General features: G+C 31.8%; 2 protein-coding genes across 2 annotated transcripts; both read left to right on the top strand.

Annotated features, from left to right (window-relative positions):
- The first annotated feature begins 13,183 nt into the window (after positions 1 to 13,183).
- LOC120134039 (nudix hydrolase 17, mitochondrial-like) lies at positions 13,184 to 14,163 on the top strand. Its single transcript, XM_039150516.1, has 5 exons — positions 13,184 to 13,324; positions 13,427 to 13,532; positions 13,631 to 13,714; positions 13,799 to 13,927; positions 14,053 to 14,163. Exons 1-5 carry the CDS (start codon positions 13,251 to 13,253, stop codon positions 14,146 to 14,148), a joined length of 489 nt encoding a protein of 162 aa, XP_039006447.1. The 5' UTR covers positions 13,184 to 13,250; the 3' UTR covers positions 14,149 to 14,163.
- Positions 14,164 to 14,645: 482 nt separating this feature from the next.
- Positions 14,646 to 21,027, top strand: LOC120134312. Its single transcript, XM_039150753.1, has 11 exons — positions 14,646 to 15,121; positions 15,281 to 15,398; positions 15,514 to 15,851; positions 15,949 to 16,080; positions 16,150 to 16,248; positions 16,353 to 16,788; positions 17,617 to 17,644; positions 18,868 to 19,007; positions 20,271 to 20,396; positions 20,465 to 20,591; positions 20,846 to 21,027. The coding sequence occupies exons 1-11, from the start codon at positions 14,682 to 14,684 to the stop codon at positions 20,902 to 20,904; spliced, it is 2,043 nt and encodes a 680-aa protein (XP_039006684.1). The 5' UTR covers positions 14,646 to 14,681; the 3' UTR covers positions 20,905 to 21,027.
- Positions 21,028 to 24,505: the final 3,478 nt, after the last annotated feature.

Here is a 24,505-nt window from a genome sequence, read left to right as displayed (position 1 = left end):
GTATACGATTTATATTTTTGTATATGAATATAATTATGAATGAGATGAGAAAAGTTAGCAGTATGTTGTTGTACATGTTTCTTATACACATTAAGGGTCATGTTGATACTTGGAAGTAAAAGGCAAATTTACAATATGGCCAACAGGGTGCACCCATAAAGTGTCGATCCATATATAAAAAGTGTCGATCCCAAAATCATCGAACCCAAAAGTATAATGTAATATGTAATTTTTCAATCTAACCGGTACAATTATACCGGTTTTATGAGAGAATATGTCTAAATAATGTGTCGACACTAATATAGTTTGTGTCGATATTTTTTTTTCCAGAATGAATGGAAAACAGGGTGCACCCATAAAGTGTCGATCCATATATAAAAAGTGTCGATCCCAAAATCATCGAACCCAAAAGTATAATGTAATATGTAATTTTTCAATCTAACCGGTACAATTATACCGATTTTATGAGAGAATATGTATAAATAATGTGTCGACACTAATATAGTTTGTGTCGATATTTTTTTTCCAGAATGAATGGAAAACAGGGTGCACCCATAAAGTGTCGATCCATATATAAAAAGTGTCGATCCCAAAATCATCGAACCCAAAAGTATAATGTAATATGTAATTTTTCAATCTAACCGCTACAATTATACCGGTTTTATGAGAGAATATGTATAAATAATGTGTCGACACTAATAGTTTGTGTCGATATTTTTTTCCAGAATGAATGGAAAACAGGGTGCACCCATAAAGTGTCGATCCATATATAAAAAGTGTCGATCCCAAAATCATCGAACCCAAAAGTATAATGTAATATGTAATTTTTCAATCTAACCGGTACAATTATACCGGTTTTATGAGAGAATATGTATAAATAATGTGTCGACACTAATATAGTTTGTGTCGATATTTTTTTTCCAGAATGAATGGAAAACAGGGTGCACCCATAAAGTGTCGATCCATATATAAAAAGTGTCAATCCCAAAATCATCGAACCCAAAAGTATAATGTAATATGTAATTTTTCAATCTAACCGGTACAATTATACCGGTTTTATGAGAGAATATGTCTAAATAATGTGTCGACACTAATATAGTTTGTGTCGATACTAATTTAAATATCAAGTGTTTTCCACCGTTTACGATATATAGTACTCTTAATCGAGAAACCCTAAACATAAAGGCAAGCAGACAGATCTTCCTCTTTCTTCTACCGTTATCATAAGTGACGATCAGATATTCAGGTAAATTTATCGATATTTTATGGGTTTGATTGATTTCTATATTGGAGTTTTTATCCTGAATGTGTTTGTGTTCCATTGTAATAGGGGTAGCATCCAACCAAAATGGCTCCAAAACGTCAGCGTCAGAAGCGAGGTCTTTCTCAAAGCTCTTCTCAACCCAGTTCTTCTCAACCACCTCCTTCTGTAACAAACGATTCTTCTGAGGAAATCAGGTCCTTCGAAACTCTGAACTTTAGATCCGACATGGAGAAACAAAGATGGCAGACGAGTTTTAAAGTAAGGAAGATTCGTCCCGAACGTGTCATTGACCTGGATTTCTTGTTTGATGATAAATATGCATTTAGTTTTAAATCCACATTTACATCTTGGGGTTGGCTTGAATTCCTTGGTGTAGAACCAAGATATTATCCCAACCTAGTTAGAGTCTTCTACAACAATGCTTCCTTACAGCACGAGCCTAATAAGACTAATATAATAGGAATTAATACACATGTCATGGGGAAGGATATGTATATATCTCCAGAAACTATTGCGGAGGGTTTAGGTGTAGCGAATACAGGGGATTCAGATGAAAATGGTGTAGATTGGTCTACAATTAAACGGGTTACTAGAAATAGCCCAATTCACCTCGATGTAAAGTCGAGAGTGTTTCACAAAATGCTCACATGGTATATCCGGCCTAGTGGGGGAAAACATTCAACGCTTCGAGACAGCGATTATTGGTGGATAGTAAAGTATAAATCCAAAACGGCTCCAAACATTGCAAAACTCATATTTAATACAATTGTATATATGGTCACAAAGGGAGCAACAATTTCAACTACACTACCATATGGATGTGTCATCACCCATCTGTTGAAGAAGAAGGAAGTTGATTTTTCGCATGACGCCCCTGTTCGATTAACCCGCAAGATTGACATGGTATTTATTAAAAAAGCGGGATATGATTTTGTTGAAAAACTCGATTGGAAGCGTGTCAAGGAGGTCGGATTAGATCAAGAGAGGGAGGAAATGGATCCCGTTGGCCATGAAGAAGAGCAACCAAGTGGAGACGCAATGATGGAAGAAGCTCCAGTTGCAGAGGATGTCACAATTAAGACCGTGATGGAATACATGGTCAATTTTCGGGAGCATATTGATTCCCTTGTGAGTGGAATGCGATCCGATATTTCATCATTGCAACGTGAAGTCTCCATGTTGCGTAACGAATTACGTCAACGACATCAAACGAGTTAGGTAATTCATTATCTATGTTTCTTAACATTTACACGTTCTGAACTTTATTTTATTTTCTTTTAACAGATGTGGACAACCAAGCGGTCTCAGAAGATGAAGCTGACGATGAAGATGACGATGATGATGACGATGATGATGATGATGATGAAGATGATGATCCAAACAAGTATATCGTGTCTGCAACGCCGCCTTCAAGAAAACTTTTAATTTTTGATCTCAATGGTGTCCTTGCCTACATCCCAAGACTGCCGACAGGTTTTAATTCTATTCTTTGTATCCATTATTTTAACATATAAGCGTAGAACTTTAATCTCATTTTCTTCATGTTGTAGATGTTGTCCTAAGAAGAGGATTATTTGAATTTATGCAATTTTGTGTCGACAATTTTGTTGTTGCCCTTTGGTCTTCAAAGATGAGGTTAGAACATGTTTGAGGCAATTGAATTACTGTAGTCAAAATCGTTAATATACATTTGAATGTTAACATTCAAACTTGATTACAATCTCAGGCATAACGTCGACCGTGTACTTGAGAAACTACCTGTATTTTCCGAGCATTTTCTATTCGTGTGGGTAAGATGAATGTCATTACAGTTTGCTGACTTTTCGTTGTCTATGATTCCTACATATTTATGTTCGAGTGTTTGTGAACAGGATCAAAAAAAATGCAAAACATACGATTCTGTTACCTACTGTAAAGATCTCAATGATGTTTGGAACGCGTGTCCAGATTTTAACGAGCTAAATACACTTTTGGTCGATGATTCAGCGGAAAAAATGATTTATAATCCGGTAAGTTGCATTTATGCAATATGTTTTTCCAGTTGAACAGGTGTTCAGACATTGATTATTTTAACAACTTATGTGTTTATATAGAAATACAATTACATATGTCCACATACCTTTGACGCTGCTTCTCATTCGAACGACAAAGCTCTAGGTATGACACAAATTTATTCATGCTTATGCGAATTTAATTTATTGTTAGTAAAATTGCACCTCATTAGTTTGATAATTGAAATTATTTATGTATGTCCTCAGAAAAGGCGGAAACATACGAGAGTATTTGGAAAATTTGTTGAAGGCCTCTAATGTTCCGGACTTCGTTAGAAACAACCCTTTTTCATCGGATTAATTTTGTTTGTCGGTACATTATTTGAACATTCTTGTGTATTTATATTTTGGTGTGATTATATTGTGTATATACATTTGAGTGTCTATACTTTTTTAATATATTGTAAAGTATCTATCCTTTTTATAAAAGTGTCTATACTTTTTCCACTGTGGAAAACATTAATTTAAGGTTATCTTTTGAGTGAGTTTTAAGATATTAATTTAGTAATTATAGGCGTCTAATGATTTATTTTACGTTACGGTATATATTATTATTAAATTAAAAATTCTTAATATTATTTTATAAAATATCAAAAGAATCAACTAATTTTTTGTGCAAATGAAATTATTAAATTAATATTGTAGGTGGAAAACATGAAACATACTTAAAAAATATTGAAACATAAATTACATATCTTTAAAAAAAGTATCGATCATTTTTATAAAAAGTATGGACACTTTCAACATATTATAATAAAATAGGTAAATTTGCAATATAACCGGTATAAATATACCGGTTTTATGCGCGAATAGGTCTACAACCTATATCGACACTTTTTAATATTGTGTCGGTACTTTATGTCCATATATACCGGTTTTATGCGCGAATAGGTCTACAACCTATATCGACACTTTTTAATATTGTGTCGGTACTTTATGTCCATATTGGAAGAAAAATGTGTCGATACGTTTTAAAAAAGTGTCGACATTTACACATCGGAACCCATAATTATAATGTAATAGATAATTTTATAATATAACCGATATAAATATACCAGTTTTATGCGCGAATAGGTCTACAACCTATATCGACACTTTTTAATATTCTGTCGGTACTTTATGTCCATATTGGAAGAAAAATGTGTCGATACGTTTTAAAAAAGTGTCAACATTTACACATCGGAACCCATAATTATAATGTAATAGATAATTTTATAATATAACCGTTATAAATATACCGGTTTTATGCGCGAATAGTTCTACAACCTATATCGACACTTTTTAATATTGTGTCGGTACTTTATGTCCATATTGAAAGAAAAATGTGTCGATACGATTTAAAAAAGTGTCGACATTTACACATCGGAACCCATAATTATAATGTAATAGATAATTTTATAATATAACCGGTATAAATATTTATATGTACATACAATAGGAGTCATGTTGATACTTACGATATATTATATGGAGATCGTTGTCATTCCATTCCGTCTTCGAAAAAATCAGTTGATGTAGGCTGTGTGCTTGTACTCAAACTGAGCTTGACTTGAGGACATGTTAGTTTGTTATGCCCCTCACCGTTGCAGTACCCACATCGCCTAAATTTCTTCTCGACCTTGTTCTTCGGCACTTCTTTTCGCTTGCGTTGTTTTCGTTGAGGGTCACGAACATTGTTTACTACAATGCTCTGGTTGACTGAATGATTCAAACCAAACGAGTTTTCTAATTCTTCTATTAGTTTTTTCATCTCATCTCTTGCGGTTTTGAAAGACTCGTCTGTCTTTGATGCAATGTAGCATAACCTACTTGACGTTGAACGTAGAGCAGCGAACCTTGCCATTTGCATCACTTCTGGAGACACATTCAAATCAACATAGCTGGGTGCAGAAGCCTTCGCATCATTAGTCCACCTACTTTGAATCAAAGTCCCGGGCAAATATGTGTAGTCCAATTGCTTCAAAATGTGAAGTTGATGGCGACACGGAAGTCCAACGGTCTCGAATTTTTGCAGGAGCAAATTAGAGTTTTCGTACGAGAATCAAAACTAATTTCAAATTTCCTATTTTTTTCTGCGTACTTTGACAAAATATAATGTTGACATTCATCTGATAAGGACTTAATCTCTGCCTCAATCCGGTACAATGTCTCCCGTATAAGTTCATCTTGGAACACACGAAAAGATTCGCGGGTAAAAATCGCAGCGGCATGGCTTTCAAGGTCGACCAGTTTTGTGATCTGGAAGGGTTTGGTATGGGAACTTAAGTAATCCGCTTTCAACTCGTTCATACGCATTCTACTAATTCCATCTTCAATTGCACGAACAACATCTAAATATGTCTTCTTGTGTTTCAGTGCAATAGCTGAAGCATTCATAGACTCGCACCTTGTGTTGAGCGAATATTGGCAAAGAAATGACCGGTTAGATATGCTTGTGCCCATAAGTGTCGTGTATTTCCCTTCTCAATCACCCATGGATGCTTTTGGACGTTGAATTCTGAAACAATCGAACGCCATTGAATATCAAATTCCTTGGTTGTCCACCAGGAAGCCATGCATTTTGAGAATGCTGCTGTAAACTTTGGGTCACCAATGTTAGCTTGTGCATTGCGAGAAAGATACCAAGAACATAATCTGTGCTTAGCATAAGGGATAACAGATTTGATAGCCCTCTGCATTGCCCTATCCCCATCGGTTACAATAGAAATAGGTGATTTATTCATCATGGCTTCTAAAAAATTCTGTAGCACCCACTCGAAAGATTGAGACGTCTCGTCAGCGATTATGGCAGTGGCAAACACAATTGTGTTATGGTGATGATTGACACCAACAATAGGCATAATTGGTCGACCATACAAATTATCTTTGTACGTTGTGTCGAACGCAATTACATCACCGAAGCATGTGTAATCCGATCTCGATGTAGAATCTGACCAAATAAGATTATACAATGCCCCCGATTCGTCTACCGAGTATGTCATAAAAAATCCGGGATCATCATGTTTCTTATAATCAAAGTAGGCAATAAGCGCATTCACATCCCCATCGATGATTTCCTTTGCTTTACCTCTTTGAAGTGCATTGTAGAGGTCTTTATGTGTAAATCCAACATTATGATAGCCCCCTGCCTGCTGCGTTAAATAGTTCATTACTTGTGACGTGCCAACACCGACCTCTTTCAATGTTGTTGCCTCATCGATATCAGCTTTACTTACAGCTCTATTAGAACGCATAAATGGTGTCATAGCAGATGTGCACAATGCATGATTATGTTTCTGATCAGACTTACTTATAACCCACTGATCGTTTGTATTTGTTGCTGTAACTACGACTCTAGCCTTACATCCTGTTCTTGTGACTGGCGTATGAGCACGTTGACGATCAACAGTATTGACTTTTGATACTCGAAACCCTTCTTTGGAACAACAAATTCTTGTGTCTTCACATTCCCTTCCACGTCAAGCCGTGTTGTTCCCTTACGTGCACTAAACCCATGTTCCCGTGCGAATCCCTTGTAAAAGTGCCAAGCTTGATCATGTGAACAGAAGAGCTGACCAACCAATCTGTCAGATTCATCAACATTATGTACTTCATGGCATTCCTCGGTTGCCTTAACATTGTCTACATCAGTATTATCCATGGCAAAAATTTTGTTGTGCAAGTTCAGTGCTCCAGGAGTTGATGGAGATGTAAACAAAGGTTCATTTTGAACATGTTTCTGTCGTGCTGCTTTCAATAGGATGTGGCATTGGTAGTGGTAGTTAAAGAGTGGGTACAACCAACATTAAATTCGCAGTACATATTTAGGTATGTACAATAACTACAAGTATATTATCATTAAATTTAGGTATGTACAATAACTACATATTTAGGTATGTTTGTTAACTACATATTTAGGTATATACATCTTTGAGTGAGTTTTAAGATATTAATTTAGTAATTATAGGCGTCTAATGATTTATTTTTTACGTTACGGTATATATTATTATTAAATTAAAAACAATAAACATATATTACATATTATTATTATCTTTGGTTAATGTGTTAAATTTAAATTCTAAATAATATTTTATAAAATATCAAAACAATCAAATAATTTTTTGTGTAAATGAAATTATTAAATTAATATTGTAGGTGGAAAACATGAAACACTGTTAAAAAAATTGAAACATAAATTACATAACTTTTAAAAAAAGTATCGATCCTTTTTATAAAAAGTATGGACACTTTCAATATAATAGGTAAACATATGATGTAATAGGTAGCCCTTATATAATGTAATAGGTATCGTTTATATAATGTAATAGGTAGTGGTTATATTGTAAAGTGTCTATCCTTTTTATAAAAGTGTCCATACTTTTTTCACTGTGGAAAACATTAATTTAAGGTTATCTTTTGAGTGAGTTTTAAGATATTAATTTAGTAATTATAGGCGTCTAATGATTTATTTTTACGTTACGATATATTATTATTAAATTAAAAATTCTAAATATTATTTTATAAAATATCAAAACAATCAAATAATTTTTTGTGCAAATGAAATTATTAAATCAAATAATTCAAATTGAAAATTAACAACAAATCAATTAAACATTGTTGTGGGTACATTAATTGAACATTGTTATGGGTACATTATTTGGAAAAATAATGTTCCGGACTTTGTTAGAAATAACTCTTTTTCATTGGATTAATTTCGTTTTTGTGGGTACATTATTTGAACATTGTTATATAAATTTGTTGTGTAAGTATGTTTTGGTTTGATTATATTGTATGTATATTTTCATTCAGTTGAGATGGGTTATGTATAACAAAACAATCTATCTCGCATGTGAGTACTTTATTCCAACCATGTGACAAGTGTGACAACTCCATCAACTCACAACTCAGCTTTGAACTCAATCAATATTGTCTTTTAGCTTGATGGTTCATAAAGCATGTTACTTGAACAGTATGAATCAATTATGCAATTTTCATGTTCAATTTAACACTGCATTTCAAATTCATTTCATATGTAATTGGAGTTTGAATTTAAATTTCAATTTGAGTTTGAATTTCAATATATATTTCGGCTCCACTATAAATATTAGCCCAAGCCAATATGCATGTTATCATTGATTATTCCTAATTTCCATTGTTTTTTTTCCAACGTATAAACGCGAGGGAAATCCCGACCATTTTATTTTTTGGTCAACTTTAAAGCGTCAGAAACGTTTCGGGCGTATGATCTGGGTGGTATACAAGAAATGTAACAAATAGCAACTAAAATCATAAGTTGAGTACCACCCAAATCATAAGTCTGAAATACTTCCGATGCTCATCAAAATCCAAAGCTCATATGGTGTCAAGCAAAAGGAAATCAAAATTCAAATCTCATATGATGCCAAGCAAAAGGAAATCAAAATCTACAACTTGAGTTTGAACATTGATATGATATGTTCAGTTGTTATCATGTTGGGATTTTCTCGTTTTTGATTGCTTGGATAGTTGGGGTAGTTCTCTTGCTTCTTCAAGTGTTCTTAAGGTTATCCTTTGAGTGAGTTTTAAGATATTAATTTAGTAATTATAGGCGTCTAATGATTTATTTTTTACGTTACGATATATATTATTATTAAATTAAAATTCTAAATAATATTTTATAAAATATCAAAACAATCAAATAATTTTTTATGTAAATGAAATTATTAAATTAATATTGTAGGTGGAAAACATGAAACACTGTTAAAAAAATTGAAACATAAATTACATAACTTTTAAAAAAAAGTATCGATCCTTTTTATAAAAAGTATGGACACTTTCATATAATAGGTAACATATGATGTAATAGGTAGCGCTTATATAATGTAATAGGTATCGTTTATATAATGTAATAGGTAGTGGTTATATTGTAAAGTGTCTATCCTTTTTATAAAAGTGTCCATACTTTTTTCACTGTGGAAAACATTAATTTAAGGTTATCTTTTGAGTGAGTTTTAAGATATTAATTTAGTAATTATAGGCGTCTAATGATTTATTTTTTTCGTTACGATATATATTATTATTAAATTAAAAATTCTAAATATTATTTTATAAAATATCAAAACAATCAAATAATTTTTTGTGTAAATGAAATTATTAAATTAATATTGTAGGTGGAAAACATGAAACACTATTAAAAAAATTGAAACATAAATTACATAACTTTAAAAGAAGTATCGATCCTTTTTATAAAAAGTATGGACACTTTCAATATAATATAATGTAATAGGTAAATTTGCAATGCTCACTGTGGAAAACATTAATTTAAGGTTATCTTTTGAGTGAGTTTTAAGATATTAATTTAGTAATTATAGGCGTCTAATGATTTATTTTTTACGTTACGATATATTATTATTAAATTAAAATTCTAAATAATATTTTATAAAATATCAAAACAATCAAATAATTTTTTGTGCAAATGAAATTATTAAATTAATATTGTAGGTGGAAAACATGAAACACTATTAAAAAAAATTGAAACATAAATTACATAACTTTAAAAGAAATATCGATCCTTTTTATAAAAAGTATGGACACTTTCAATATAATATAATGTAATAGGTAAATTTGCAATGCTATCGGTATAAATATACCGGTTTACTTATAAAATAGGTAAATATAAGCGCTACCTATTACATTATATAAGCGCTACCTAGTATGTTATTGTACTTTATAATATTTCCGGTTAAATAATATAACATAACCGGTCTAAATTTTAACCGGTCACTTGTTTAACCGGTCACGCCGTATATTAGCCGTTTTTAGGCGCCGCACCGCAGAACTACCAGGTTCCATTTCAAATATAACTTATATGTATATATATATATATATATATTATTTTACCATTTATAGTATTTTAGAGTTTATGATTGTAACTTTTAATAATATCATTTTTAATATTTTTTGAATAATTTTTATAGATTGTTTTATTAATATGCAATGATTATAAAGTAGTTTATGTTTTAAAGATTTGAGACCTTTAGTAATAACAATCATCCTTTAACCATTGAGGTCGTTTGGTTTGTGTATTTTTTTTCTAATAAAAAGTTAGTTTTCATCAAACAAATAGACAAGGTACATCAAAGACAACACAAACTCAAAATGAAAACCCAAAGAACGTGAAGAAAAAATAAAACCAAAACCTAATCTTGAACATATGCTTAATATTCCAAAAAAATCTAACAATCATAAATAATTTCTCTATCTTTATTCAAAATTATATGTAATATTATTGTAGGCGTGAAGATTAAGAAAACAAATATGAAAAATTACTTCTTGAACAATTAGGAATACATTGATAAACTATCGTAAAAGATGATTCAACTATACGAGACATTTCCTGATCATGAGGTATGTCTTGATAAATGTAACATAAAACACCATACTATCCTAACAAAATATAAAATTGTGTCATAAAAACATATGAACAACCGTGTCATAAACACAGATAAAAACAAACACTTCAAGATACAAAAAGAAAAAAAACCCAAAGGTATATGATGTTATTTAGATTAAATTAAAAAATTTAAAAAGAAAAAGGAAAAACAAAGACGATGATACTAGTCGTCCCTTAAGACGATAATTTAAAAGAAAAACTAAAGAATTATTATTGTAAAGAAAAATAAAATATAAAGTTTTTAATATTATTTTATCATTTTTAATATTTAAATTCAAATTAAATCATTGAAAATATAATATACATTATCATATATATATATATATATATATATATATATATATATATATATATATATATATATGCGAACAAGTAGATGGCAAACACTGAAATGTGTTAATATTTTTTTTGTAATACCTATTATTTTTTTTTTATTTTATGGGATATTTGATTTTTAATTTCTTATATTGATCTCCATGTGTTTCTGCTAGGACGGTGGCTGGCTATGAAGCCTTAGATTATAAGTAAAAAGAAAAAAAACAAACGGAATTATTTTATATTGATAACAACTGTTTAAGATTAATTTAATTATCATTTATAATATTTTTATATTGACGCTGTCGCTTTCAATTTATTTAATATTTCTTTTTGTATGCAGAGATAACATATTAACATTAGATTATTTTATTTTACTTATTATTAAGTAACATAGAAAAATGTATGCTCTCCTTCGCTTATTACTTCAAACTTCGATTTAATGTTTGATTACTATGTGAATTTTAGTTTAATATAATTGTATATATAGAGTGTGATTTAAATTAAAATTATAAAATATACAATTATATGAATTTAAAATTTATGTATCAAATTATATGTATAATCGAAATTTATGTATTGTTAAAAAAAATATTTTTATAATATTTAATAAAATTTATGCACGTTATACTTCAAGAGATTACTTCTAAAAACTGTTAGTTTTTTGGGATTTTTGGATATATTTTTTCGTTTATAGAAAATTATAAAGAATTCATATTTTCTTGATAATAGCATCATAGTTTTCGAGTCAATTACAGTGCATAAAAAATAATTTTGACAGACTCATGTGATATATCAGAGTAAAATCTAATATATGAGAATTAAATCTCTTTAACCAACTAATATACAAATAGTTATAATTATCTTATGTCTGACACTATCAATTAAGATCATCATAAATTTCTCTCAACCACAATTCCTCTTCACTTTCTTTACTCTAATATTTTATTTTATATTTTTAACTTTCTTTCAGAAAAATATCGATCAATAATATTTACTTCATCGACTATAACTTTTTACTTAAAAAAAACCATCAACGTTAGATGAAACTAATCCGTTATCATTTAAAAGACATTGTGGTTCGTGAACTAGATCACTAGGAACCACACTCCTAACTATATAGAGAAGAGAAATGAAACCTCATAAACAATTTTTAATATTATTTTGTCTTCAAAGAAACACAGCCGACAAGGGAAAGAAGTTGAGAAATTAGGCATGCTCCAAACACATGCAAGTCAACGGGTTTTATACAGGAGATCCCATTGCTAACGCATACCAAACCGTGTCCGTGTTGGCTATAAGACCTTAGAAAATCACAATCTTTCAACGCTTTTTTGTGATAATTTCATATTAGTCCCCATACCATGAGAAAATTATGAATTTAGTCTTATTTCAATTAATTTTTAATAATTATATTTTTAAAATTTTGATCAAAACTCCAAACGTAACAATTAAATCTGTTAATTCAAACACTTTTATCAGTTTCAATCTTATACGAAATGTATAAATTTAGTCATTATTCTCCGGTTTGATTATTTTAAATCCCTATAATTTAGATATATTACTCATCTATTATTTAAGTCAAGATAAAAAAATTTAAAGTTTAAAATTACCAAGATTACAAAATTGAATAAATTAAAATACAATTATTATATTCACAACTTACATATAACAAAAAAAACTGATGACAAAAGTTTAAGTACTAAAATAAGAAAACAAGAATAATATGGGACTGAATTTAATATTAAGCCTAAAACAAATAGACTAGAAGTCTCAGTACGTGCAAACGGGACGGCACCGAAGCTAATAAAAAGAGGCGCGTCTGAGTTCGGCACCAGCCGGTTCGATTTTCTTTGTTCCTCGACCTGCCGTTCCCGATTTTAAAAGTAGTTTTTTTTTCATAACTATTATTCACTAATTGTGAATTAAATAAATAAATAAATAAATAATTATTTTGTCTTCTTTGTTTTCTTCTATAAATGCCCGTTCTTTATTTGCTCCAACATCTTCCATTTCCAGTTTGAAACCTCTTTGGTGATCTTCTGTCTGTCTGTATTTACCAGATTCCGATACTCCAAAAGGGAACCACTGTCGTTATTTGTGTCGTCGGCTGCAATAAATCCCAAAAAAAAAATCTTGTTAAATTTCATTTGCGGCTAAGTTTGTTCGAATCGTTTTCGGTTTCTTGTTCCTTTCGATTTCCTCGAGGATGGTTTGCTTGGTTTCTCGTACCGGAAGGGACTTGCAGCGTTACGACAACCTCGGACGCCGCCAAGTCGTCGGGTGAGTTTGACTTTGCTCCTTTCCCCCCTTTCTGGTCAGATTTTTATTCAATGAATGACGAGAAAAACTCATAAATTTCTTCAAAATTTTGATAATTTGCAGATGCATTCCCTATAGATTCAAATGCAGCAATGATGGAACCATTACTGATGAGTTGGAGGTTCTCTTAATATCTTCACAGAAAGGTCAAAAGATGATGTTTCCTAAGGTACTGCAAACCAAAAATGGATTTTCATTTACAATATAAAGTATCCATTAAATCATGCATTATTAATCAATTGTTTGATTTTTTTTTTCAATTATTAGGGTGGTTGGGAGCTTGATGAATCCAGGGAAGAAGCTGCTTCAAGAGAGTCGGTTGAAGAAGCAGGAGTTATTGGCAATGTTGAGGTTAGTCCTGCTTGTTAAAACTGTACTGGCAGTTGCTTGTATAAAATCAAAGTTACTGATTTTAGTTGTGTTTGATGAACACAGTATGAATTGGGGAAATGGTACTTTATAAGCAAAAGCCATGGCACATTTTATGAAGGTCACATGTTCCCTTTGCTTGTGAAGGAGGAACTCGATTTCTGGCCGGAGCAGCATGTTCGTCGACGGACTTGGGTTAGCCATTTACTGCATGAATCAACTGAATTAAATCTCGAGTTTTACCAACTGAATTAAATCTCGAGTTTTACTTAAATAACATCCGAATCACGGTTTTTAATTATTTATTTTAAATTGTGCAGATGAATGTGACAGAAGCGAGGGATGTCTGCCAGCATTGGTGGATGAAGGAAGCATTGGCCATATTTGTTGAAAGACTGAGTTCCTTGCAGCAATAGAAAGAAAAACATTTCAATTATGTTTGGTTTAGTAGCAATCGAAGATGAACTCATTGTCTGTAAATAGGGGCCCAAGGAGACAGTGGCAGCATGGTAGATGTTTTAAGTTTTTGCATGGGCCTTGCTCTCCATGCCTTCTTTCACGTATTTTAAATGATGAAAACAAGGAGACTAAAAGAGATTCCTGCAATGTGTTTTTGGATCATCAATAAACTAAGAAAAATTCTATAATAAATAAATACTTTATAATCGTCGCAAATCACTAAAAAAATTTACCAGACGATAAAAGATTCCTTCACTCAATTATTAACTTGTATTATTTCAGCCTAATTTTCACCCAAAAAATATAGTTAAATAAGTGATTATTAAAAATTCAACTAATTTATTGAAAATTAATATTAAAATTACTAGTTATTTGTTAATTGATAAATATATTCATGTAAATTTAATTATAAAACATCTAAATTCTTATTTAAAATTTAAGAGTATTAAGGCTCAACCAATAACATTTCCGCCAAAATAATCGACATTAGATGATGAAGCTTTTTAGAACCAGCTACCAATTCCTCTACACTTCTCTCGAAATCCATTTCCGGAAATCTGATTTCCATTTAATTCCCATTTCGTACACCCACAGCTCGGCCAAAATCCGAAATCCGAATTCAAAGTTTGATGTTGTTCTTAATGAGGTTGCTGAGCTCAATTTTTCAAAACCCAGTTCACACGGTGGCCAATCACCGCCGGGAGTCGACGTTCCGTTTGGTCATGAGAGACCCACGACGCGGAATGAATCAACAGTGCAGATTTCTCATCCGTGGCAAGAATGGGTGGATTTGATGGAATGCTTATTGAGGGGAGGCTATTTCGATGCAGATGGAAACCCTTTTGAAAATATCGAATTGGGTTCGAAAGAAGCCAATAGTATCCGCACCGCTTGCCTTAATTTCGCTAGAGATCGCTTTAGTCTTATAAGGTAATGGAGAGTTTCTTGTTATCATAGTGTTAACATGAGTTACTTTATCTTTGACTTGTATCTTTATATGAGTTTCGATGCATATAATCTGATTGATAATATTTTCCACTGATAATATATGTAGATGTTTTGTGTTTCTGAAGAGCCTTTTGCTTCCAGGTACTTCTCAAGGAAAGATATTCAGGTCATTGTAGGATGCGGATGCCCGAGCCTTGATAGGAAAGTTGTCAATTCTGGGAAGCGCTTAAGAGCTCATGTAGGCATTGATGAAGGGAATGTATATACTAGGCGTCTTCAATTTATTGTTTCATATAGTTGATGTAGTAAGTGACAAAGATAAATTCTCTGTTTTTCTTGTTCCTGATTATTGTTTGTCTATTTTTTCTTTGTAGGTATGCAGCTCCTGCAATTTGAGAGGAAACTGTGATAGGGCGTATGTAAAGGCACGTGAAGATGAAGGTGGGAGGACCGTGGATGTGATGCGCATTTTGTTGACCTACGGTCTCGACTCTGTTACCTGTTCTGTCGAGAACAAACCATGTCAAAACAAATTAGTTAAAGCATCGGTGAGGCGACTGCTGAAAGAAGTGGTTGATTATGGCAGCAAGGATCAACGAGCTGACATGCCAAATGCTGCACCCTCAAGAGCGGATGCTTCACGAGAAGATCATTTAAGTACAGAAGGACAAATAAAAGTTCCAATGAAGCCAGGCGATTGGCTTTGTCCCAAGTAATTTGATAAACTAATGTTATTGCAATTTGAAAATTTGGTTATCCAATTGTTTGTGCACTGTGACACCAATTTGTCTTTGCTTTCCGTTTGCTAGATGCGACTTCCTAAATTTTGCAAGAAACATCAAGTGTTTGCGCTGTGACGGTTTATTTGAAGAAAGACTGAGGCAACTACGGGAAGATCAGGATCATCTGCCATTAAAGAAGGGAGATTGGATATGTAACAGGTACTGATTCTTAAAGGTCTTTTGAGTTTCTAATGGTGCATTCCTCATGGAGACTTTCAATTCTTACAGATGCAACTTCCTGAATTTTGCAAAGAATACAAGATGTCTGCAATGCAAAGAGAAACCTCCAAAGCGGCATCTCAATCCCGGGGAATGGGAATGTGAATCGTGAGTTTTCTCTTGAGTTCAATGTCCTTTGAATTCACCAAAGCTCGAGTATAACAGCCTTGTTTGATATTATGTCATGGATTCGAATGTCTGGAATTACACAGGTGCAACTATATTAACTTCAGACGAAATATGATATGCTTGAAATGTGACCACAAACGGCCAAAAGTGTCGAATGCTTCAATTACATCCACTGGTGGACTTCAAGGCAGCATCAGTAAATTCGAAGGGCAAGACAGAAAGCGATATGAAAGTTCAGATAGATGGAGGTTTGTACATGAAGAGAATGAAGATGAAGAATGCTTAGATTCAGGGACTGAGAATTTGAAGTTCTTTGATTTTCCCATTACTAGAAGTAAGCCTACTGTGCCACTTGAAACAGACGGGAAATGCAAGTCAACGTTGGAGATGTCGGAGAAGAACAAAAATCCCACAAGGATAATGCAAAATGATGAATCTAAATGCAGCGACAGTCTGAGAAAGTCGGAATTGCTCAAATCTTCAGACGATGAAGAGATGGATGGGTGGTTTCGGCGTCGATAGAAGAGCAAGCTTAAAGTTTAAAGTTTAATTGCTTCATACCTGCACCTAGAACTGGTTGCCATGATCTAGATGAAAGTTTTTTTATTATAGATTGAGGGGATAATTTTTAGATTGGATCTGTGCGAATTTTTATTCAAAAATTAAGACAATGAAATTTGACTAAACGTCAGAGCAACTCAAAATCGAATAAAAATCTTCATTTTAAATCAAAATCAGAAACGATCAGAAAAAATCAGCATGTATTCATCCCTTATGTATCACTTAATCACTTTTTATATAATATTTAAATTATTATAATTTTTTTATTATCCTCTTAATTCTAAGATTTTATCATGATTAATACGGATAGACTCTTAACTGATTATGATTTTTAAATTCCTTAAATCGATGAAAAATGCGTACTTAACTACTTTTGAGCTCACTATTTATATAATATTATTGAACTGATAATTGAATTAAGATTGATAAATATTATTAAATTTATTTTTTTAAAATTAAGATAAATATAAATAACAGAAAAGTGATAAAGGCTTTTACTTTTCTTTATTTCTCCAATTGCTTTCTCCTATCAGCCTGTGACCGATACAAAGTGGCAGTGGACCATTCATAAGTCAGTTTTGAACACTGGTTGTTGATTTTTCGATTTCAGATTCCAAGCTTTCTCCTTTAACAGTTCCCCTTTATCCTTCTACATCTTCCTTTTATTTTTTATATAATTTTCCCAAAATTTTTTGGGTTTTTTCCTCTCTCTTTTGAATTAAAGGAAACTATAATTTTTTGTTCTTTCTTCCTCCCCCCTTTGAATATATCAGATCGAGGGAATAAATGGGTACGGAAGGATCAAGTGTTGTTGGTAAGTTCTCGATTTGCAAAGCCCTATATTTCTCTTATTTGTTACTCAAATTTCCTCTTTTTTCTGTTATCCCTGAAGTTTTGTTATTATTCCATTGTCGATGTTGCTTTGAAAGTATATGCATCTCTGGGGTTTTCCTTAGGGGAGTGATCATCCTTGGATTTGGTAGAAATAGGGTTTTGGTTTTGATATTGATGCTCTTTTGCTTAGTTTAATTTCTTGGTTTTAGATGCTTGAGAATGGAGTTTTTGTGCTTGGTTTGATATTCAAGGTGAGAATTTCTATAGGCTTTGTGGTGAAATTTTTACAGGGTATTTTATAATTTTAATGGGTTTTGTTACCAGTGTGAGATGGGGATCAAATAATAGAAATATTTATGACTTTTTGTTTGTGCCCTTATACTTGGAAACTATTTGAATTTGTAGGGATAGAATGGAAGAAGCAAGTTTTTATATAACAAAAAATTCTTGAAGATCTTGTCTTTTTCATTTGGTTATCGACTTGTAATCGATCAAACCCTTGTTGATATTTGGATTAAAATAGTTCTGTTATTTGTTTATTTGTTTTCCTTTTCACTTTGTTTTCTCAGGTACTCGTCTGAATTTTAAGGTTATTCATGATGCTTATAATTGTGACAGAGCCATTGCAATATGTTTAAACTAACTAGATCTAGTAACATTTGTTTATGTACCTTGTTTCAAGTGAAGAATATTGATGCTGATCGAGTATATTCAAAAATAAGAAGAAATAACGGTTAAAATGCTTGAAACTTTGCTAAAATAGCCACTTGACTATGATGAATGGACTGTACTAGCTTTGAAGTAACTTTTTTCTTTTACACATTTCATACATCAAAACCACTGATCGACTTCTGAAGGAATTTGATGAGATTAGTCAACAGTACTTGTGATGTGGGATACATATGCAACTGTTTATGAAGTGCTAGCCGTCTTAATTGAACATTGTAAACAAATGTTTGTGGTTTACCTTGTATGCTATCGGGATTACTCAGTTATTTCTGGTATCTCGTTGACCGTTTTGCATTCCTGACATACCATGCAAGCATTTCTTTATAGTCTTAGATTTTACCTTTTTCTATTGAAGAAACTTTTGTTTTTAATATTTTTGAGAACTGCATTTTTAAAAGATGGACTTCGTAAAAACTTCATATGTGACTTTGTTACAATTATGGCCTAGGGGCTAAAATGTCCGGTCTTTTGCAGTGCCCAGGAATTTCAGATTGCTAGAAGAGCTTGAGAGGGGTGAAAAGGGAATTGGGGATGGAACTGTTAGCTATGGGATGGATGATGCTGATGATATATACATGCAGTCATGGACTGGGACTATTATTGGCCCCCTTAATGTGAGCCCCCCTCTCTCTTATTCTTTTCAGTAGTCGGCGCATGTGTCTCTGAATTTGAGTGGAAATGTGCAATGACGAGTCTAAGCCAACCTCGAAGTTGAAAACTACATGTAGGTAAGCTTTTGCAAGTTAACGTCATCCTTGAGATATTTGAGATTTAGATAACAGACATAAATTAGTCTGTTGCTTGAATTGGAAGACTGCTTTATTCTTTCTGCACCACAGGGTAGAATACAGTTGACGGGCCTAATTTCACCTATATTTTGACAATTATAGCTTGTTGAAACATATGAAAAGAGAGTAGTGCTTTTCATATTTACGATCTTTTAAAAGACCTTTCTTGGTACTTTTCTATAGGAGATGCTTATGAGTTTCTACCATCCAACCCTGACTATTTTATGTCCCTATTTTATCACATAATTCACCTGCTTTTTTGAAAAAACACTGTTTGAAAAGTTAAGCTATTACCTGCAAAACCCATTGAGCCTTATTAAAACTGAGTCACCTAGAGGTATAATATACAAGCTCTATTATCTAAATCCTTTTTGCAACTCAATTTAGCTGGAGCTGTGAACATTTAAAATACACCAATTATTCTCTCAGCTTATGACAAAGTATAAAATGTGTGTATTTTATAATTTTAATGCCTTTAACTAAGATTAGAAATCTTCCCAACTTCTTTATTTTGAGAAACTATATTAAGGAAGCACATCCTGATGTAGATATGTTTTGTTCACGAATGGAACATACCAAAACACCATCAACATTTCTCGTTTATCCCCGTCGTTATTATCTCTTTATTTAGGAAATACCTGATCACTGATAAAACAGTCAATTCTTGGTAATTTCAAGTCATTTAGGTCTAGTTTGGTCTTTGGTGCAAAGGATAAGATTAGATTGAATGGCTTTTTGTTCAATGCTGTTGGGCATTAGGTCTTTATAGAATGATGAGGTGGTTTGGGTAGTATTAGGCAACCTTACGGAGAGGAAAAGGATTATCATACATGGATAAGATTTTGTATAATGTAATGAGAGCCTTTTTAGTTAAGCAGGCACCAGAAAAAAGCGATGAAGTAAAGAAAATTGACTTGTTAACCTTATTATCTGTCTCGTGCATACTTGCATACACCTTATGCGACTTTAATGGAGTTACCATTGCATTTGAAACTGTAATTATTAATGATTCCCATCTTATCAAAAACAAATAATGATTCCCCTTAATCCACCTAGTAAGTTGATATCTTACTTTTTTATGCATGTCAGACTGTTCACAAAGGACGTATATACCAACTGAAGCTGTTCTGTGGCAAGGATTATCCAGATAATCCACCAAGTGTGAGGTTTCAAACAAGGATAAATATGACCTGCGTAAATCAGGAAACCGGAGTGGTAGGGGATGTTTTTCTCACAACCTTTTATGCTACGGTATGATACTTATAGCTCTGCTATATTGCCAGGTTGAACCTAGCCTTTTCCCCATGCTTGCTAATTGGCAAAGGGAGTATACAATGGAAGACAAATTGACTCAGCTGAAGAAAGAAATGATGTCTCCACAGAGCAGGAGGCTAGCTCAGCCACCTGAAGGTGTGTAGATCTTATAATCTCTTCATTTTATGTCGTTTTCTTAAGCCAGTCTCTATTCGTAAGTGAGTTTAGTTATTGAGGATAGTCAAATTGTACTGTATAAAGTATTGGCTGTTGCATGGAATGGTAGTCTGGTTATTTGCATATTGAACAACTGAATTTGAAATATATTGATTCCCCGTTGCCCGAATGTTCTCGCTTTGATGCTTATCATGTAAAAAACTAAAAATTAAACTGTGATAATATTTTCCTAGGCAATGACGAGGCAAGGCTTGACCAAAAGGGTTTAACGTCCAAGTGTTGCATCGTTTGAAATCACTGGAGTTGCATGTGAACATTATGTATATAAGAAAATATATATACATTAGGTAATTCCAGCAACAGGCTTAGTTCCAAAATGCCAATGGTGGTGAAATAAATCAAGACTTCTTCATGAATACGATGACATTAAAAACTGTACAACTTATGCTAATACCCGTGTCGAAGTCGGTGAACACATTTTATTATTTTTCTTTCTTCGTTTATTTTCTGTTTCCATGTCATGTAATTTAGAACGAACCCGAGGACAAAGATGAGGTTGAAATCTTTACCGATTGAGATAATTGTTATATCGCCTCTATGTCTGTACCATCAGAAGTTTATTATTTCCAACAATGTTTGAATTGCAGTTGCATTTCCATTCAGAAGCTTCCTTCTTCTGGACAACATATGTTCTGTGCATTTTCATGCCTAGTTTCTTCCATGATTTCTGATCTTCCGTTTTTGGATTTTATTTAAATTGCAAGCTTAATGATTTCAAGCATAAAACATGTTAGGGTAGACTACGTATTTAGTCACTCACTTATTCTTGTTATTCCACTTTGGTCACTCAATTATTCTTTTTCAAGATCATACATAATGTTATGTTTTGGTCACTCGTAGTTAAAAAATAAACAAAAGTATTGATGTGATGATTTTTTATTTATTTTTTAATGATAACATGATATTATTTTATGTAGACATATCAGGATTGTTGTTAATTTTTTAGCGACGGATGATTAAAATCTAAAATTAGGTGTGATTTTGAAGAAAAAAATTGGGTGATCAGAACGGAACTGCGATAATATATGAGTGATTAAATGCGTAATTTATCTAATATATTATTTGAATCATGTTCATGACAGTCTAGGTATATTTTATATAAATTTTAATATTATTACAAAATTTCTGTTTGTTATGCATTTACGACTGGAAAAGAACTAAATGGGCCTCCCCTCCCACAGCTGTTAGAACAACCTATAAAAGTAAGTGAAATAATAGGCAAGTCTTATCAAATTTTCCATGTATTTTTGTCTTTTGAATTACTAATCAAAACTCAATCAATTTATTAATAATGTTTGCTTTTTGCTTAACCCATTTCCCCCTCACAAGCACTTCTTGTCTGATTTTGACTCATCAATTGAAAAGAAACCAACATCATTCCCAGACAATTAGAATATGATAACATTTATTATTTTATAGTTTAGGTATAATTTTAAAATTCCCTTTGATATAATAGTCTTTTTAATATTTATTTATTTTTAAATACTTCAATATTCAACATTTCATTTTTATCAAAATGATTTTCTTAATGAAAAATATTAATTGACTAATAATTGATATTTATTGACGTGATATCCTTACCTGTGGCTAATTACTAACGAAGCATATGTTATCATAGATGGAGTCAGGAATTCCAGTTTAGAAGGGACAAAGTATAACTTTTTTAAAGTGAGATGATAATTTATAATTTTCTCATAAATATTTAAATTATCCATATATATATATATATATTAAATGTAATCTTTTTAGGGTAACAGTCCCCCTCAATATTAATGTAGTTATGTCCATGTATATGTGATGTACTTAAGTATTGATATGGCATTTGTGACGTTTGTTTAGGTGCTCACTTCGTGTATGTTGACTGTTGTGCATGTTTAGGTATTGAAGTGACATAAGCATATGTGAAAAATGTCATGTTAGTGGCAAACATTGATTATTAGTCAACTAACAATTTTCATTCAAAAAATGATATTTTTAATAAAAAAAAAAAGAACAAATTATTAATGACTAAAATACTTAAAAGAAAAAGAAAGATTAAAATAATTATTCTTACAACATCAAGTGTAAATTTTACATTATGCGTGTATTTTATAAGTCTAAAGTCTCTCAATATGAGGTGGAAGAGTTTGGACAGATATATTGAATTTAAAAATAGTTTAAAATATAAGTTTGACATTTAAAATATATTATTATACATTTAAATATACATTCTAAAGAATAGTGAAATTTACATAATAAGATATCATAGATGGACTCCAATTATAGTTCAAAGTTTATCCTCGACTCATCAAACCCTAATAATTTGGTTCCAAGAGCCATGATTGGCAACAACAATGTTGTGTGGCAAGAGATACCATCACGATGGCACAAGTACATATAAGTATAATATATATATATATAATGGAGGGTATGTATTGGTTTATTATGATGATTATTTGCCAACTCCAAAGTTGAAAAACATGGCATGATCCAACCCTAAATCAAAGGGGGGGAGATAGAAAAAGCAGGGGACATTTGTTGGTGATGCAGCTTGCTCTTAAATCTTATCTAATCTAGCAAAATGACAATATTTTGGTCGGAGGTTAAACCCATAGACCTCAAAGTGTTGTGGGCACGTAATAAAAGCAAATGACAAAACATTCATCGCCTTTGATAAATATACATTTATAATATGGACATTTTATTTCATTATTGAATGTGACATTCCCCTTTCTTCATTATTTTCTCTTTGATGCCCCTTCTTGCTCCTTCACATCATGCTTTGTTGGTCATACATTTGAGAAGGGTTCTTTAAAAAATTTAAAGACTTAAATTAATTTTTTTAATAATTTTTAAGGATTAAATATTAATTTTATAAAATTTTAGGAGTCAGGGCCCTTTTGCCCAGTTCACCCCTGCCCTCGTCCAATCAAAGTCCCCATTGATGCTATTTCGATCCATCCATACTAAAAATCCTATAAAAACAAAAGAATATTAAAAAATATGTGAATTTTATTTTCGAGGAACGTTTCAATGTTTGAACCAATAAATTTTAATGAATGCATGCATCTAACTTTCTCACAACGAAAAATTTAAGAGATCATTGAATTCTAAGAAAAGCATTCATTTTATCATAGCAATGAGCCAAAGACTTGAACACATACCACTAGTCTTTGAAGCAACTACTTTTAACATTATAAGAGGAAGCTTCTTGGTATTTAATAAGTACCATATACACACACATATATATAATTGTCATGAACGTGACTAATCTTTGTTAAAACTACAGAGGGTTACTTCAATTCTTTATAATTCCAGAGCAAAAAGTTAAGATATATTGGAAAAGAAATTTCCCTTCAAAAGAAAAGTAGTAGTTATATAAGAATAACAATTATTTCATATACTAACTTATAAAAAATATTTCACAAGTGAAATTATATGATTTTGGTGTGCTCTTTAATTGCATTAAAAAATTAAAGTAAGAACACATTACATCAATACAATCTAATTTGTGAAATATTTTTTCACTATAATAATTTATAAAAAATGTATATCATGTTACTAAATATTTCCTTTGAATTATTTAAATCTAATTTAAATAGTAATCATTAGCATGTCTTATTTGTAGCAGGGGCGGCTGCACTAAGCCCTCTAGGGGTCAAGTGCATCCCATTATTTAGGGGGGGGGGGAAAAATTCTGCACCCCCATTATTTTTAAGAAAAGAAAATAAAAATTTTGGACCTCTATTTATAAATTTCTGAATCCGCCACTGATTTGTAGGGCGAAGGCGAAAAACTATTTTTAAATAAAGAGGGTAGGAAACTTCGGATTACAAATTGTACTAATTATAGAA

Source organism: Hibiscus syriacus, unplaced genomic scaffold (assembly GCF_006381635.1).
Source record: "Hibiscus syriacus cultivar Baekdansim isolate YM2019G1 unplaced genomic scaffold, ASM638163v2 tig00110597_pilon, whole genome shotgun sequence".
Classification (NCBI taxonomy): Eukaryota; Viridiplantae; Streptophyta; class Magnoliopsida; order Malvales; family Malvaceae; genus Hibiscus; species Hibiscus syriacus.
The sequence above is the reverse complement of the archived record's forward strand: the minus strand, read 5'-3'. Positions and strand labels throughout refer to the sequence as shown.